The following is a 17404-nucleotide window of genomic DNA, read 5'->3' as shown; positions in this document are numbered from 1 at the left end:
CAGGGCTGCCCTCATCATTCCACCCCTACCAGCTCCTTTCCCGGTGTTTCCCATGTGTGCAGCGTGCTGTGCCTCTCTGGGAGCAGCCTTTGTGCACTCTCCATCCCTTTTCTGGCCCACAAAGGACAGCACAAGCTGTGCAGCTCCGTTCCTGGTGGCACAGGCACCCTCAGCCTTGTGTTGAGAAGGACCAGTAGGTGACAATCCTGCTCCTCCTGCAGCCTGGGGACACGCAGGCTGGCACCCATCACTCACACTGCCCTCAGAATAGTTTGACCAGCTGCTGAGTTCTCTGCTGAGCTCTGCTGGCTCCCAGGAAACCTAGGAGCCAGCAAGTGAAATGGCCCAGGACAAATTCACAAGGCTTGGGGGATTTCCAAGCAAAGCTGCATCCACTTTGTTCTCTATTTTCATCTGTACCCTGGAGAGCTTGTCTGTAATCACCAGGGCCCTCCGACTTTTTTATCCCACTAGCAAGTCCAAGCTGAAAAAAAAATAAAATATTTTACATCCCTGAGGGGAAGGATGTTTTCCAAGCCTCAAATAAAGGAGCACTTTAAGCTCACATAGGCCTCCCAAAAATAAATACAAAAATGCACCAAGGACTAGAGGCCAGAGCTGCCTTCCCTGCTTGAGCAAAGGGCCACTCTGCTGTGTCTGTGCCCTGGTCCCCATACAGGACCCATGAGGACAGGGACAGCCCTGGCCCCTCAGCACACACAGATAATCCCATAGAGGACCCGAAAATCCTCCCACAGCCTTCTGGTTCCTGCTCTTAACACCCACCCTGGGGACACCTGCTGTACCTGGGGACACTTTGTGTCACAAGAGGCACCCAGTCCCTCCACCGACCTGAGGGTGGAGGGACATTGCCCACCCAGAGCCTGAGCAGCCAGGTTGTGCCCTTTGGCATAGCAGGATGCTGTGATATTTGCAGGCTTCCCAGCACTCCATGGTGCAGCAGAGCTGAATTTTGTCTATTTTTGATTTCACTGCATTCCTTCAGCAAAACTCTCATGGGGAAAAGAAAATGTAAGGATTAAAAAAAAAAAAAATTGAAAAAAAAAAGGAAGGAATCGAGGGGGAAGCCAGCCCATGGTGGGATCCTGCTGGCATTGCTGGGCCTGGCTGGTGCACGGCACAGCATGGGGAGGAGAATCAGCCTGGGCAAGCCACCAGGGAAGCTCCCTGCTGCAGGGCACGGCCACAGGCTAGCAGAGAGGCTGGCATATTAAGCTCGTTAATTAATGATGGGAAATAAGAGTTGCAAGGGGAGATGGATTCGTGCCGAGGGCGTTGCTGGCAGCTCTGCTGGGCCCCGGAGGAGCGATGGGCACCCCTCAGCTCAGCACCGCTGCTGCTGCACGGGGCAAACCTGGCAAATTCTGGCTGCGAGGGCCCAGCCGCGGGTCAGGGGAGGAGCCGAGAGCGACACCGCTCTGATTTACTCCGCAGCCTTGTCCCTGAAGCATCCCGGGGTCAGGTCTCCATGGAAACCGCACCAAAACACGAACACACGGAGCCCGTTCCCGAGCCGGGAGCTGCGCTGCCGAGCCCTCTGTGCCTGGGAAAAGGCTCCGTGCCGCTGGGATTGCTGCCAGGAGGGAAAAGCCGCTGCTCCCTGCTGGTCCCATCCCGCAGCTGGGCCCGCTGCATTTCCCAGCTGTGCCCTGCCCGTGGCTGCCAACCAGCCCCTCCTGCACGGCACGGAGCAGCTCCGGGGCTGCGGCTGGCTTCCGCCACGGCGGCTCTGTTTTCCCCAGCAGACGGGCCAGTGGCATGCCCGGGTCCCCGGGGGGCACGGCCAGCCCTACGGGGCTCTTGCAGGAACGTGACGGAAGGGACGAGCCCGAGCAGCAGTTCCCAGACGCGGTGTTTGGCTTGGCAGCCCCAAGCTCCGTGCCTCTCTCCAGACACCCTGCTCCGAGGGGAATAGCTGGATGTCTAAAACCAGGCCTGGCAGCAGGACTGCCATCTGGCTGGGACAGGGCAGCCCCCAGGGGCTGGACGATGCCCCCGCACTGCATTCCTGCCCTGCTGCTGCCAGGCTGAGCTTTCCCGAGGGCAGCCCCACTCAGGCACTGTGCCTGCTCAGCGAGCTGGGGGGAACTGCAGCGCTACAACAGGGAACGACGACATCTGCTCTTTAACTTCTCCCCACTGGTTTCCCACTTCCCAAAGCTGGGAAAGACCCATCCCAGCGCACCCCATCCCGTCTGCAGGGCCAGCGCAGCTTCCTACAAGGCTGCTGTGCTCGCAGCGCAGGAACAGCTCCCCGGGAGGAGCTCGGGCTCCGCTGGAGCTGCTCCGGCCGGCCCCAGGAGGAGCCAGCCGGGATGGGGCAGCAGTGAACACCTTGTCATGGGACCCGAGGGATGCTGTGTGGAGTGCACAGCCTCCCCCACCTCCACCCGGAGCTGAGCTGCACAGCACATCTCTCAAAACCTTTATTGTCAGCAAATAACAAAAGTCAGCCCTGCAGCAGCACAGGGAGCCTGAAGAGAGCGGGGTGCTGGTGCCGAGGGCTCGCTGCCCCCACGGGTCCTGCCCCAGCCCCCCCCGCTCTCCTGGGCAGCAGCAGGGCTGGGCGTGCACGGGGGACGGGTGAGAGGGGGACACGTGTCATTCTCCAAAGCAAGGAGCACATTTACAACTGCTTATAAATAAACACAACAATGAGAAACCTTCGGCTCTGGGAAGCAGGGGTGGTCCTGCTGCCCAGGCCACCAGCCCAATGCGCTCTGTCCTCCAAAGGTGGGGAGAGGAGAGCCCACTCCCCAAGGGCTGCAGCTGCCAGGGGCTCCCTGGCACAGGCTGTGCCTCCAGGGGGATCAGGCTGGGGACACCAACCTAAACCAGCCCGCAGAGCAGGCTGGGGCACCTGCCTGGGTGCCCCTACAGGGATTCAAAGACAGGGATGTAGGGAGCTGCCAGACCTAACAGTGGACAGGGCCAGCTGTGGGACCCAGGGACAGCGAGAGCCAGGGCATGGAGCCTGGGAAGGGCCAGGAGAAGGGCAGTGCTGCCAGGTGTCACACATCTCCAGCAGCTGGTGAGGAAGAGGGCAACCCCAACCCCAAGCACTGAGGGACAGCCTGGAGCACCCTCCCGTGGTGGGACTCCTGCCACCACCTTCCCCCATCCTCAGCCCTTTGGGTGCCACCGCCATCCCCTGCCCACGGGGACATCCCCAGAGCTGCCCTGCTGCCTCCCACACTCGGGGGCCGGTGGGAGGGCTGGGGAGGGCAGAGCGCATTGGGAACCACCAGAGATACCTTCTACCTTAGCCTTAAAACACTGAAGCTTATATTAGAGACCATGATAACAACCCAGGGGCAGGGCTGTCCTGCCAGGAGTAGGGACAGCAGAGAGGGCACAGCTCCGTGGCCAGCCTGGCGAGGCTCTGCTCGGGCTGGGAGCAGCAGGTTAGTACAGGAGGGGCACAGAGCGTGCGGGCAGGGCAGGGACGCTGCCTAGGGCTGGTTCTTCGCCTCAGGGTCTTTGTCGTAGATGTAGCTTCCCACAGCTCCGGTGTTGACACCTGCACGGGCGAGAAACACCAGGGTGAGGACACGGGCAGGAAGGTGGCAGGTGTAGGAGTGTACTCTTTGTTGACCGAGGGACAAAACTATCTTTTGTCCCCTTAAAAGGAAAGAAGCCCAGAAGTTTCTCTCCTCGATTAAGTGAAAAGAGACTTCATAGGACTTGGGGGACTTCACCTCACACTCAAGGATAGCTCATTAGACAGAGGCTAAAAAGTCCCGCCTGGGCAATTAACTAGAAAAGGACTTGAAGAAAGGAACTAATGGCTTTTGTAAAGTGTTTTACCAGGAGCAAGAACGTCTAGCACCTGGCTCGGTTTTTCTGTTTGTTATTTTGCCTTTTATTAAACCTTTTTGTTTCCAACACTGCAAAAGAAGCCCTCCTGCTGATTTTTATGCCTCCAAGGGTAGCTGAGCTATCTTGGGTGCGTTATTGGCCTCCGAGAGCTTATCAGACCAGGCTCGAAGAGGTTACTATAAGAGGCATGCTCCAGGGAGATGTCCCCTCCGGGTGGTGGCATGAGCATCGACAGTGGCAGTCCCTGGACTGGGTCCCCCCTTGTGCCCCCAGGCTCTCACTCACCCTTTGGCCCGAAGAGGATCCCGTAGCAGGGCTTGTGGCAGTAGGGCTGTCCATCGTGCTGTGTGGGGCAGAGAGAGAAACCTGTCACCTGGGCTGGGGGCCGGGGAAATCCAGTCCCCAGGGCGTGCCCACCTGGCTGGACGCCTCTCGTGCTTCTCCCCTGCAGAGGCCCAACAACCCAAGCGCTTGCCCAGGCTGAGAGGCTGCTCCTCCCAGCCCTGCCCTCCTGCAAAGGCAGTGGTGCCATCAGGATGGCCTGGGACATCTCAGCCATGCCCCGCTGGCATCCCCAGGTGTGCAGGCCAGGGTTCTGAGGCTGGCCCTCCGTACCTCGGCGTGTCCCCCCGGGGTCAGCGTCTTGCTGCAGCGCTCGCAGCGTAGGCAGGGACGGTGCCAGTCCTTCCCCAGCGAAGTCACCTTCTCAGCTGCAGTGGGACAGGGAGAGAGAGTCACACCGGCCTGCTGCAACGTGCCAAGGGGGAGCATTCCCCACGGAGATATCACACAATCCCAGGAGAGCCCTCAGGATCTCCAGCCTCCCACGTCCTTCCCACCCCTCTGGTGCCTCGAAGGTGACAGAGGATGGCTGAGGACAGCTATTACCACACGGCAGGTGACACAATGCAGATAAAGCCCTGCAGCCAGGAGTATATCCAAGAGGACCCATCCCTGAAGACCCCTCAGGCACATCCCTCTGTACCCACAACCCCCTCTCTGATCCAAACCCCACTCCCAGCCTCCCTGCATGCCCCAGGGTTCCTGCAGAGAGCCCATTTTCATGGAGCCATGCCACCCCAGGCAAGCACACACACTTGCCACCTTACCAAAGTAGACCCTCTTGCCACAGCGTGGGCACATGTTGGGCTCCCCGGTGAAGGTGGTGACACTGGAGGCTGGAAGAGAAGAGGACATGTGCCTGGGACCCGGGGGGACATCTCAGCCAGGACACAGCGGGGTGGGGTGGACCCCACACACAAACCCTGCAGCTCACACCGCCACCAAAGACGGGGGCTCTGCGCTGGCTGCCCAGCACGGCAAAGGGCCAGGCTGCCTGTCCTGCCCTGCCCCTCACCTTTGCTGGGTCCCTTGGGAGGTGCAGCATTCACCTTCCTCTCCTCCACCTTCACGGGGTGCTCGATGGGTCCCGGAGCAGTCTGCCCCTCGATCTGCGGCTTGTCATAGATGTAGGAGCCGGCCCCGCCGATGTTCACCCCTGCAGGGGCACAGAGAGCCTGCGGTGCCTGGGAGCCTCGGGGCCTCCATCGTTCCCCCAGCCCCTGGCCCTCCTCCCCCAGCCCCGCTGAGCCAGGGCCCACTGCTGCACTTCAGCCCTGGCTTGCTTTCTCCTGACCCAAGCTCCCTCCAGCCACATCTGGGATAGGAGACTAACTCCACCTTCTGTTTGAATGGGAATTTGTTTTTTTAAATATTAAAAAAAAAAAAAAAAAAAAGGCAGCTGTCAGAATAGATTCCTTCTTTCCTCGCTCCCTCCCTCCTTCCCTCCCTCCAGCAGCTCTTTTCTCCCTTTGCACAAGCAGACAGCAGGCCTGGGACTGCAATTTGCTGGCTCGATGCTCTGCCCATGCTAGCCTGGCTTCTGGGATGTTGCTGGGGCCACCAGGTGGGATGAGGGGACCTGGCCCCTCCTGCAGCCCCGAGCCCAGCACCACGGGCAGGGGGGACACGGACGTACCTTTGGGGCCGAACAGCGTGGCGTAACAGGGCTTGTGGCAGAAGGGCTTCCCATCGTGCTGGGGAGAGAGGGCAGCGTTAGGAGCGGTGACCACGGCTCGCCCTCTGGTGTCAGAGACCACCATGGCCATGCCAGCACCCTAAATACACCCAGCTGTGGGTCTGCAGCACCAGCCTGACCCAGCCTGAGCACCCGGGGGTTTCTCCTGCATCAAGCACTCGTGCTGCTGCGCACAGGTCCTGCCCTGGGGCTGGAGCACCAGTGCCCACGGCAGCTCAGCCACGGGCACCTCCAGGGCCCGGCCCAGCCGCGTGGCACCGGAGCCAGCGAGGCACGGCCTCAGCCCCTCAGCACGCTGTGCACAGCCCGGCCACTCTCCTGCTCAGAGCACCGTGGGAGCTCAGCTTCGCCTTTCCCTCGCCTTGGCCCAAGATCAGAGGCCCCACAGGGGCTCCGGTCCCAGCCCAGCTGCTATCGACCCCGCTATCGTCTGCGGTGATTATCACAGGAAGGCAGGAGGCAGGCGATAAGCCCCAGAACTCCCCGTTTCTCATGGGCCAGCTGGAACCCAGTCCAAGAGAAAAGAAAGAGTGTTTGTGGCTGGAGCAGGGGGCCAGCAGGGCTGCCACACACACTGCCCTGGGTAGAAAACCCACTGGGAACCCGTGCTCAGGCAGGATCCCACCCCATCTCCTGCTCGGCCCCACTCAGCGCCTCAGCCCTGCTCCTGCCCTCCATCCCTCTGCTGCAAGGCAAGAATGCTGCCCATGCAGGGCAGGGTGGCAGCTGAGCAGAGGGGCCATGCCACAGGCGAGGGCTGGGACAGCCAGAGGTAAGGCTGAGGGAGGGAGAAGGCTCTGGGCTGGCCAAAGGCAGCTGCAAAATATTGCAAGGCATAAATATGAGCGTGCTCACAGCGTTGCCATGCCAGAGGGGAGGATAAACATTTAACTGGTCTCCCCGCGACACCTTTCCAACCTAGCCTCCTCAAAAGGAGGGAGAAAAAGCAGGGAAGGGCCAAATCTGCTGTCGGCAGAGTCAGTGGGGCTTGGCTGCCCTCCCCTATGGGAACAGAATCCAACCTTATATGGAGAAGCAGCAAATCTTCTGGGCTTAACCCGGCCTGGAGCACAGATCCACCTCGCTGGCAGGACAGGCCCCGCTTCCCCACGGGCTGGGGGCCACCAGCACGGCTGTCCCTGCTGCTGCCCAGCTGTGCTGCCTGCTAGAGCCAAGCTAAGGAGCTGGTGACACTGCGGAATGGCAGGTGCTGTGCAAACCCCGGGTGTCACACAGGGACACTGCACGGGAGAAATACAGTTGCTCCGAAGCCCGAGCAGCTGCAACCAGCAGCGTGGCACCTCGCACTCCCAAGTGCAGGGGAGTGGCAGTGGCATCGCACTGCAGCGCAAGCTCCGGGGCACAGAGAGCGCCAGCGCCGAGCCCTCGTTGCCGTGGCAACCCAGGATTCCCCGTTCTCGGTGTTTTTAACCACAGGTCAGCGCAGGCTCGCACACACACACCTCTCCAAAGCTGTGCAATGCCCAAACAAGTCTGCCCGGTGCATGGAACTTACTGGGGCATGCCAAGGGAGCCCAGGGTGACAGAGTAGGGTCACCACACGTGGTGCCAGCACCACTCTGTGGCTCGCCCAGGGCTGTGCACAACAGCACTCTGAGTTGCAGCAGCAGCGTTTGAAGCCACAGTGTGTTCTCCTGGGCTTGGCATGCCGCAGGGACAGCGCCTCCACATGGCATCAGATATCTACCCCAGCCCCGGCTTTGGGATTTTCGTCCCACCAGGCCCCCCTGAGTGCCAGCACGGCTCCCACCCTGCCCACCCTGGCAGATCTTACCTCGGCGTGCCCACCCGGGGTCAGGGTCTTGTTGCAGCGCTCGCACTTCAGGCAGAACTTGTGCCAGTCCTTGCCCAGGGAAGACACCTTCTCAGCTGCAGGGGACACGAGAGAGGGGTGAGCCACTGCCCAGCACCCGCCGAAGCGCCAGGGGCAGCCAGGCCTGGGAACCAGGGGGGCTGCACCCCAGAGGGGCTGCGCTCGCTCGAGGGGGGCTGCTCACACTGCTGCTCACATCAGCCACGCTGCAGGAAACAGGAGCCACTGAGCTGCAGCCCCCAGGGCCGCCCCAGCCCTGTGGGACGTGGGCACAAAGCCCGGCTCTCTGACCCCTCACAGCACGGCACCAGCTCTTGAGAAGGACATTAACCCTGTCCCAGCTGGAAGCAGGAAAGCAGGACAGCCCCAGCTGCCGTCCGACAGCCCGCGCTTTCCCACACACCAGTCCAGCAACGGTAGCGTTTTCTTTCCTGCTCCCCGTGGCTATTTTTACCCACCACGTTACCCGGAATGACTTCACTCCCATTCAAATATTTGGCGTTTCCATGCCCACCCCGCCCCTGCAGTCACACTCCCCCCACGCACAGCCAGCCTCTCCCCGGGGAGCCTCAGCCGCAGCTCCAGAGATGCTCCCTGGAGGAGGGGATGGCAGATGGCCTCCACTGTCACCCAGGATGGACATGTGGCCTGGAAAACACCTGCCCCTTGCCCCCAGCCCGGGAACAGGCACGATGTGTGGACGGGCACACAGCCACCGTCCTTGCACGGCCACAAACCTGCAGAGCAGCTCGCTGCCAGCACTGAAAACAGTGACAAATCGCCAGTGGGCAAATTCAGGCAAGGCAAACGCTTTGAGACTGGTTGTATGAATACAAATACAATCCTTCCATCTGGCCCTGAGCTGTAGGCCTCCAGGAGCACCCTGGGAGGCAGCACAGGCTGCCAGTGTCCTCTTGCATCCCCAGCCTTGCACCATCCCCTCTCCCTCCCAGCTCCTGGGCGGCAAAGGGCTGCCTTGTGCCCCCCACGGATCCCTGCTGGGCCTCCCTCTGCCCCGCACATGTGCAGAGACAGCTGGAAAACAGTGTGAGCCCGTTAAAGCCACCGTAAAACTAAATCAGGAGAGCCAAATAAAATATTTAACAAGCAAATAAAAGTGCAAACAGAGCTGGCTGCGCTCCATGAGAAGACCTCCTCTGCGATGTCAGGCTTCCCCCAAGGACCTCAGCAAATGTCACCTGTTTGCATCCAGTTGAGATGGGGGTCAAGAGCTCCCCAAAGGGCAGCTCCTGGTTCTAGAGCCACCCTCCTCCCAAGGCAAACAGCTGCATCCGGGGCAAGATAAGCCGAAACAATGCCATCATCACCCAAAAATTCCATCGCAGTGCAAAGCCGGGAGGGAGGGGCAGTGTGACAGGGCAGAGCCAGAGCCACTGCACCAGGGTGCACAGGAGACTCCCGAGAGCACCTCCAAGCAAGCACACGAGAGATGGACTTTGGGGACTCGCATCGTTGGAAGAAACTCCAAATCCACCTCCTGCTGGTGACACGGGCTGTAGAACCAAACCCAGGCAGGAGCAGACAGCAGGGCAGAGGGATGCCCCACCAGAGCCTGGGGTCTGGCCTGCCTGCCCAAAGTTGCCAGAGCTAATCCCTGCTGGCTCCAAGCCCAGGGGCTCGGGAGGGCCCATGTCTCCCCAGCCCCTCACAGAAGGCAGCACACAAGGAAGGGGCCAGAGCTGCCCTCCTTTTCCTCTGCAGCCCTCCTCTGCCTCTGAGAGCAGAGAACCAGCTGCAGGGTGAAGAGCCCCCAGGCCCCAGGGATTCCCCAAAACTAGGGGAATACGGAGGTCCCAGCACTCCACTGCCCTGGGGCCATTGCAGGAGCCCTGCATCGTGCCAGCCCTCCCGGCAGGGACAGGAAGGTTCCTCCCGGGGTGACCAGGGAGGGAAGCCGAGCGTGATGGGCTGAAAGCCGAGCCAGGGGCTCGGGGCCAAGGAACCGCTGGGCTTTGTCACAGTGGATGCACTCTCAGCCAGGCCGGGCTGTGCTCCGGCTGCGCCACCCCAGCTCCCCCCGGCCCCGACCCAGCGCCGCCACGGCCACGGGTACAAAGCGAGGAGGAAGCTCCCGGCGGATGTTTTCCAGAGGCCATGGCAATTATAACTGGCCACAGCCCCCACCAGCTCCTTCCTGCTCCCGCGATACAAAATGCTCCCCAATGACCCCCCCTCCGCCCCAGAATAACATTTCAGCAGATGGAAATCCTGGCTCCTCCCTGCCAGATGCACCCCCCTGCCGATGCATCCCCGAGCCACGCAGGGCGAGAGGGATCCCGGCGGCACGCACAACCCGTGACAGGGCACGGGCCAGGAGGGAGGGGAGAGCACCCGGAGCACAGGGACAGCCCGGGAACCACGGGGGCTGCCCTCGCCTCCAGATGGAAATGCCGCCCAGGGGCCGCTCGGGCATCCTCTGGCTGCGAACGAGGATTCCCGGGGGATGCATCCGGGACCGACACAGCCGGGATGGCTTTCCAAAAGGCATTGTTTGCACCGAGCAGAGGAAGCAGCTTGGAGCCACTCCGGCCCATTTCCAGGGCAGCAGCCTGCGGCCACACCATCCCATAAATCACTGCGGAGGGAAGGGACCAGCGCCCAGATTTCCTGTCACTCGGCCACAGCTGCTCCGCTATTGCATCAGCCCCAGAGGAAAAGGCTCTGGCCACATCCTCCTGCTGCCGGGGGAGCCCGCTCCTCACGCCGGGGGCCCTGCCGAGCAGCCCGGGGCTGTGTCCGGCTCCGAGCAGGGAGCAGGGCACGGGGCAGACGTGTCACTGCAGCCAGCCTCTGCCACCACAGCCGTGCCCCGGCTCTCCCAGCACGTCCTGCTCTGGCCCCCCAGTGCCCCTCGCACACTCAGCCCTGCAGCCAGCCAGCTCGAAACCAGCTGGGCAGCAGCCCTGGAAGGGCGGGGTTAAGGGTGCTTGACTGCAAGAATCTGGCCTCTGCCACATGTGTGTGGCTCGGGGGTTTGCCAGTCCTGTGTGGGTGGGCACGGGGTGCCCATGGACGAGAAACCTCTCCCCAGGGGAAACACCCCCGAGGAGAAGTGGAGGCACAGCCGGGAACAAGTCTGGCTGCAGGACGTGCAGGCTGTGGGGTGGATTTGCTCTGTGCAGGGAATGCAGCCCACGCTGCCGAGGGACACCAGAGGCCAGAAGCAGGCAAGCAGCTGAGGGGGCTGTCAAGGCACACTGATCCCCTGGCTCCACAGCAGCCCCGCCCCAGAGACGACGCGGCTCAGCCCTTAATTACCCGCCGTGCCCAGACAAAGCAGCTGGCACAGGCCAGAGGTGGGTGCATCTTCTCGGGATGGGAAGAGAGCATCCCTCCTCCCAGTTTCTGTGCCGCCGGCCGCACCGAGCCAGCCCCAGGCCTCGCACAGGTATTTCCACAGCCTGACGTCAGCGCTGCTCCCAGGCGGAGCCTTATTCAGCGAAAGGAACCATAACTGCAGCTGCGTCTCTGCAAAGGGCTGGGCTGTGCCCCATCCATCCACCACAGCCCTGGCAGGGCTGACAAACCCCAGTCTGGCAGTAAGGATGCCAAATCCCCACAGGGATCCAGAGACAGGCATCCCTGGCAGAGAGAGATGCTGTCAGACTGACTGTAGATTCACTTCAGAGCAGTTGCAGACACAAAGGAAGGGAGAAAGAAAGGTGCAAGGAAAGGAGCCTGGTAAATGGCTGGAAACAAAGTCAAGAGCCATGAGCCAGCGGCCTCATCCCTTCCCCAGTTCCTCACCAAGTGGCCAGGAGATGGAAAAGATGGAAGGACAGGTTGAGGATTTCCTGCCCTTGCCATGCCGGGCCATATCCCAGGCACGCTGCCCTGCCCGGTGTCTGCAGCGCCCTGCCGTGCCCCCAGCCCATCCCCAGCCCTGGCACAGCTCCTCTCCCCCATCCCCAGCCGGTGCTGACGCTTACACCGCACCCTGATTTGTGGCCAAACATATATATTTAGCTTCCCTGCAGCAAGGCAAGGCAAGGCAGCCCTCCAGCTTGCTGGGCTCCCTCCAAGTGTGCAACAAAGCCAGCTCAGTACGGCCTCGCCACGGAGCACAGCAGAGGAACAGGGACTATCCCGGGGGGGCTCCCTCTTCCAGCTAAGGGGAGTCACAAGGGCTTCCCCGGGGTCTGAGCCCCCGTGGAGCTGAGCCACTCGGCTGCAAGAGGAGGTTGTTTGATTTCCAGCCCCAGCCTTGGTGCACAGCACTGCTCCCGTCCCCTGCTGCTCCCTGCCTCTCCTCTGCCACAGCCTCACCTCCTGCAGGCACTTCCCTGGCCAGCAGCCTCCAATCTCCTGCTCTGGTTTGCAGGGCAGCCTCCAGCATGTCCCGCACCTTTTTCCACCGGGCTTCATCAAGCAGCTTCTGAATGGGATGTGTTTGAGGTTGGGCAGCCTGGCTGTGTCTGTGCTGGGGGAAGATCAGCGGGGTTTCCAGCCAGGCACTGGGTTCAGCCAGGGCTGAGCCCAAGAAATCAGCTGCTTTCCTTAGCAGCCCTGCATGTGAGGCATGGCAGGCAGGACCCCAGGGGGCAGGGGATGCAGCCCACACTGCCAAGGGGCTCCCTCCACCAGAAAAATCAGAGGCCCACCTGCAGCCCTGCCCTCGCCCACCACACAGCCAGGGCAGAGCGGGCAGTGAGAGCTGAGCACAGGCAGGCACACACCAAACCACTCTCTGGGTAGCTGTTGGCTCAGAGCACACTGTTCCTTCCTTCTGCACACTGAGATGTCATCTCTGGCAGGCAGTGCCGGGAGAATAAGACAGTTTCCTGGCCTGTTTCAGCAAGAGCAGGATTCTGGGACATGCTGGAGCAGCCAAGCTTGTCAAAGTGCCCCTCCTGCCCCACGGCTTCTCACCTCCCCACCTTGCTGGCCCCCCACAGCTCCAAGCAGGGTTCAGCTCAGGGCTGAGGATGCTCAGGGGCCACAGCACTGGGGCTCCCCACCAGCAAGTGCACAGCAGGATGGTGGGACAGCTCTCCCCATCCTCATGCCAGAGCCCATCTCCCACCATCACCTCCCTGGTAGCACCAGGGCCCTTGGCAGGAGCAATGGGCACCACCACAACCAGGAGTGGCACCACAGCTCATGCTCCAGGCTCTGTGTTTGATTGCAACACTGCCGTGACAGATTTTCCATTACTCCTTGCTTGGGCGTTCCTGCTCCGCCCTTCCCTGCCTTTCTTTTCCAGTCCCATCACCTCACCTCTCCCCATCCCTGTGCTCCTGCCAGGGAGGGAGGATGGGAGCATGAGGATCTCTGTCTGCCTAGAAGCTGGGACACGGCTGCAGGACTCCATGATCCAGACACAAACAGAGTCGTGCAGGACCAGCCCTGGGTTTGCCTGCCAGCTCCAGCAGCCCCACAGCCCCTGGAGCAGCACGGCTTCCACTGCTGGCAATGCCAGCACCGCCCTGCCAGGAGCCCCAGCAAAGCCCAGGACACAAGAGCAAGGGGACCCAGCCCTCACACCGCCCTGTTCCACACTCCCACAGACCATTTTCTGTAGCCCGTGCTTTTTTCCTGAGGGAAAAACTAATGCTAATCAGCCTGTTCTTCAGCTTCCCACAGAGGCATCCCTCCCATCGGCAGGGCTCTGCGCGGGGAGCAGGGAAGTGGAGCATCCTTAGTTACCTCTCTGCCAGGTGCCCTGACGCTCCCAGACCGGGGAGGAGGCAGCTCCCGAGGAGCCGAGCCCGCTCCGCGCTGGAGGGCCGGGGCTGCGCCCACACGGGCGCTTGAAGAGCCGCTTCCTTTGTTAGGGACGGCTGTAATGGAAATCCAGCCCTCCTGCCCCACCGTCTCCCTGCCTGGAGCCAAGCACAGCGGTTACTTATTAATTGCAGAGTGGCTTCTGCAGCTTGAATTTCGCCGGGCGGCCCCGGCAGGGAGAGCACCCCGGAGCCGGCTGCGCCCCGTGTGCCCGCGGGGCCCTGGCAGCACGCTGGGCTCGGGCCTCCCTCGCTTCCCAGCTGGATGTGTCCGTGTCCTCGGTCCCCCTCTGGAATTCACCAGCTCACCGGCTGGAGAGCAGCTTTAAGCCTGGGGGCTGCTGAGTGACTCCCGCCTGCTTTCGCGATGCCCCTTTCCCAGCAAACAGAGCAGCAGCCTCCCCCCAGCCCTCGCAGCGAGCTCCCCAAAAGCCGAACCCGCCGCACGTGTGCTCGCCGCATCCCTGGGGCTTGTGCCTGCCTCGTGCTTGGGACGGGAAAACAGGAAACCCCCTGCTGCCGCAGTCCCCGCTGTTCTGGGAAGAGAGAATGGGAGGCGGACAGGCTTGGCCAGGGCTCTCGATCACCCTGCAAAACTCATTTAAGGCTTAGCAATGGGAAAGGGAGCTGGGGAAACGTGTGGCTGTTTGGCTGCGGGAGACTCTGGTTCCCCCCGGAGCTTCCTGCCAGCAGTGACAACCCAAAGCCAGCCCCGAGCCCAGCGCTGCCACCTGCCAGCGGGGACGGGACGGGAGCTGGCCCCGCTCCCGCCGGCTGCTCCTGCGCTCAAGCGTTCACTGCATCCCGCCAACCTCCCAAAGCAGGAAAGTTAGCCCCGACCGTTCCTGGAAACAATGTCGCAGACCTCAACCTCCTTTCAAAAAAAAAAAAAAAAAAAGGAAAAAAAGCCAAAAAACTATTTTTATATTTCCCCGTGCTTTTTAGAGGAAAAAAAGCTCATTCTGTAGCTCAGGAAACGCCCACATCCTCCTGGCTGCGCAGGGAGGAGCCCACTGGATTTTTCCAGGGAGCATGAAGCAACAGGCACGCTGGAAATGAGTTTTCCATGGGTACCCAGGAGTGCCGGCGCTGGGCAGCCGCTCCGCGCTGCGCGGGGCCGGGAGCGGGAGCCGGCGGCGTTTCTCACACATGACCCGCGGCTGCAATCCCAGGCATTCGGGCAGCCCGAGCTGCCAGCGCTCATTCAGCACGGCCAGGGAGGCTCCCGAACAAGCGGGGCTTTATGAATCACCTCCCCGCTAGGCTTCGGGCCGGCCCAGGAATTCAGGAGCGACACCAAACCCCGGACGCGGAGCTCCCATCGCCTTCCCACTGGCAGGAAAGCCCGGGATCCGCGCCCCGGAAAGACGGCTCAGGATTTGCATGGAGCTTTCGTGCGCTGAATAAACGGACTCAGGTTTATTCTTCCAGAGCCTGGGCGGTTCCTCAAGGGAAAGCTCAAGGCATCAACAGGGACGTGCTGCTGCCTATCTCAGCTCTAAGCACAGAGAAGTTTTTTGCTCCCGTTTCAGCTCACCATCACCCCCTCTCCCCACGCCTCCCTCAGGGGCAGCATTCCCTGCGGGAAGGTGTGGGATGGGGGCTGGCGCTGCCCCGCTGCCAGGCACCTGCCTCCAGGGCAGAGAGGAGCAGCAGAGCCCGGGACAGGGACCGCTGCACCTACAGAAACCCTCCCGGGGAGAGAGCAGCTGGGGCAGGGGGTACAGCCCTGTTCCCCCCCCAGATCACATCCTCAGGAGACTCACAAGTGCCCCAGGACACGGGGAGAGAAAAAGAGCACGGACACTGCTGGGGGCTGGTGCTTCTCCTCCTGGAACCGCCTGGCCTCCTCCTCGGGTCCCTGAGCCCAGCCCCGACCCCCCCACGCAGAGCACGCTCATCCCTAGAGCGAGAGGAGCAACTCTGCCCCCAGGTCAGTGCCCAGCTGGCTGGGGAGGCACTATTTTTTGCTTAAAAAGGAAAAGTTTCATACAAAGAAAGACATCCAAGGGGCCAAGCCCTTCCCACCCACACACAAATAGGTTTATTTAAAGGAGGAAGACAGCAAATTCCTATTTCCCTGTGTTTACTTGGAGATGGCCGGAAAAGAATGAAAGCACCAATGCCTCCACAGCCCAAACATCATCAGGACCCTTTGGTATTTCTCCATCAAACAAACAAAACACACTGAGGCAACAGGGGCTGGACCCCGGAGCAGCGGGGGGAGAAGGGTAGGGAGGGCTCTAGGGAGGCAGCGCCAGGCTGCCCCGGGTCAGCAGATCCCCGGCGGCAGCTGGGGCTTGAGCTCTGGATCCATCCCCAGAGCCATCCCGAGCTCACGGTGCAGGCCCGAGGGTGCTCACCCAGGGCAGGGTCCCTGCCGGAGGCTCCGGGCTGGGGGAGCGCCACGGGGGCACCAAGGCCGGGATCAGCCGCTGCTCCCGCCTCCCTGCGAGCCGGGCGGCGGCGCTCAGCCCGCGCTGCCTGACCGGACACACGCCAGCCCCGCTTCCCAGAGATCCTGACCAGCCACAACCCCAAGCAGGGCCCTCCGAGACCTGCAGGGACTCGCTACTGCCCTAACCCAGCCCAGGCGCGCTGAGATGGACCTCCGAGCCCAGGAGCTGCCTTTGAAAAAGTCCCGTAGAAACCCCAAAGCCTTCGTTAGCTCGCCCGGCTGGGAACAGCCCGCTGGGGGCTGGCTGCGCGGCGAGACAGGGAGGGGCGAACGGCACACCTGGGGCCAGGTTTGCAGGGAATCAAAGAAACCGGCTGCGAGAAGGTTTTGTTTGCACCTGCCACTGCCAACTTCCCGGCCCCGACTCGGAGAGATCCTCCGAATCACGGGAGCCCCATGCCGGTACCGGCCGGGTCGGGTGGGCTGGGCTCCCCTGACCCAAGGCAGCAGTACCTGCGGACAGGAGCCGCCCCCCTCTCAGCACCCCAGGTGCGGGCACACACCCCAGCCAGGGCTCCTCGCCGCCTGCTCCCCCCCCCTCAGCCCAGCAAGGCCGGGATCACCCACACCCCCTTTGCCGCCTGCCCCAGGGCCAGCCGGCAGCAGCCGCAGCACAGCCGGGGGTGCAGAGCGGAGGGGCCGCGGCCACCCCGGGGGGAGCAGGAGCTGCTGCCGGGCCGGGCTCCGGGTGAGCCCCGCGGGGAGCTGCGACGGAGCGGACACCGGGGCGATACATCCCAGTGGGGCAAAGGGGGATGCACCGGGGCTCGGGGAAGGGGAAGGCAGGGATGAGCGCCGGCTCTGGGCGGGGGGACAGGTTTGAGGTCCCGGGGATGCGTCTCGGCGCGGGGAAGGGGATGCGGGGCCGGGCCCGGGGATGCGCTCACCGAAGTACACGGTCTTGTCGCACTTGGGGCACTTGGATGCCATGGCGGGAGAGCGGAGCCGAGCCGAGCCGTGCTGTGCCGAGCCGTGCTGTGATGTGCCGCGCCGTGCGCCCCGCTCCGCCCGGCCCCCGCCCACCGCCGCCCGGGGGGAGCCGGGGCGGGGCTGCCTGCCGAGCGGCGCCGGGCTCGGTACGGCTCGGCACGGCTCGGCACGGCCCGGCTCCAGCCCAGCGCAGCAGGTGCCCGGCCCCGGCGGCGGAGAGAACACCCCCTGCCCCGTCTCCCATCCCCAAAGAGCGAAGTCGGGACACGAGTGCTCCCGACTTCCCTTGCCTGGGAAAAAACCTCCATAATAAACAGGTTGTAGTTGAGCGACGCGACTTGTGGGTTTTTACCGGCCCCAAAGGCACCGGCGGGAGCCTCCCCGGCTGAGTCCGGGACATGAGTGGGGGGTGGCGGTCCCGGCCAGCCGCCGCAGAGGGGCTCGGGCATCTCCCATCGCCCGCGGGAGCGCGCAGCCCGTCCCCGCCCCAGCCCCGCTCGCTGCCCGGCTCCCGGCGCCATTCCGCTCCGTTGCCATGGAAACTCCCATCTCAAAAACCC

General features: G+C 62.5%; 1 protein-coding gene across 1 annotated transcript; it reads right to left on the bottom strand.

Moving 5' to 3' along the window:
• Nucleotides 1-2434: 2434 nt before the first annotated feature.
• Nucleotides 2435-16958, bottom strand: CRIP2 (cysteine rich protein 2). Its single transcript, XM_084211158.1, has 8 exons — nucleotides 16802-16958; nucleotides 7674-7768; nucleotides 5819-5876; nucleotides 5198-5338; nucleotides 4950-5018; nucleotides 4456-4550; nucleotides 4126-4183; nucleotides 2435-3541 (listed from the first exon to the last, which is right to left on the bottom strand). The coding sequence occupies exons 1-8, from the start codon at nucleotides 16842-16844 to the stop codon at nucleotides 3474-3476; spliced, it is 627 nt and encodes a 208-aa protein (XP_084067284.1). The 5' UTR covers nucleotides 16845-16958; the 3' UTR covers nucleotides 2435-3473.
• Between the last annotated feature and the right edge of the window lie 446 nt (nucleotides 16959-17404).

Source organism: Fringilla coelebs (genome assembly GCF_963513975.1).
Source record: "Fringilla coelebs genome assembly, chromosome: 9".
In the NCBI taxonomy this organism is placed as follows: Eukaryota; Metazoa; Chordata; class Aves; order Passeriformes; family Fringillidae; genus Fringilla; species Fringilla coelebs.
This window is presented reverse-complemented; position numbering and strand designations above follow the sequence as displayed.

What these genes read in the sequence shown, in the direction of transcription:
- CRIP2 (XM_084211158.1), bottom strand. Translation starts at nt 16,844, where the DNA reads ATGGCATCCAAGTGCCCCAAGTGCGACAAGACCGTGTACTTCG. An exon ending in CGACAAGACCGTGTACTTCG is followed by an intron (nt 7,769 to 16,801) that starts GTGAGCGCATCC and finishes TGTCCCCTGCAG; the next exon opens with CTGAGAAGGTGTCTTCCCTG. An exon ending in CCCCGGGTGGGCACGCCGAG is followed by an intron (nt 5,877 to 7,673) that starts GTAAGATCTGCC and finishes CTCTCTCCCCAG; the next exon opens with CACGATGGGAAGCCCTTCTG.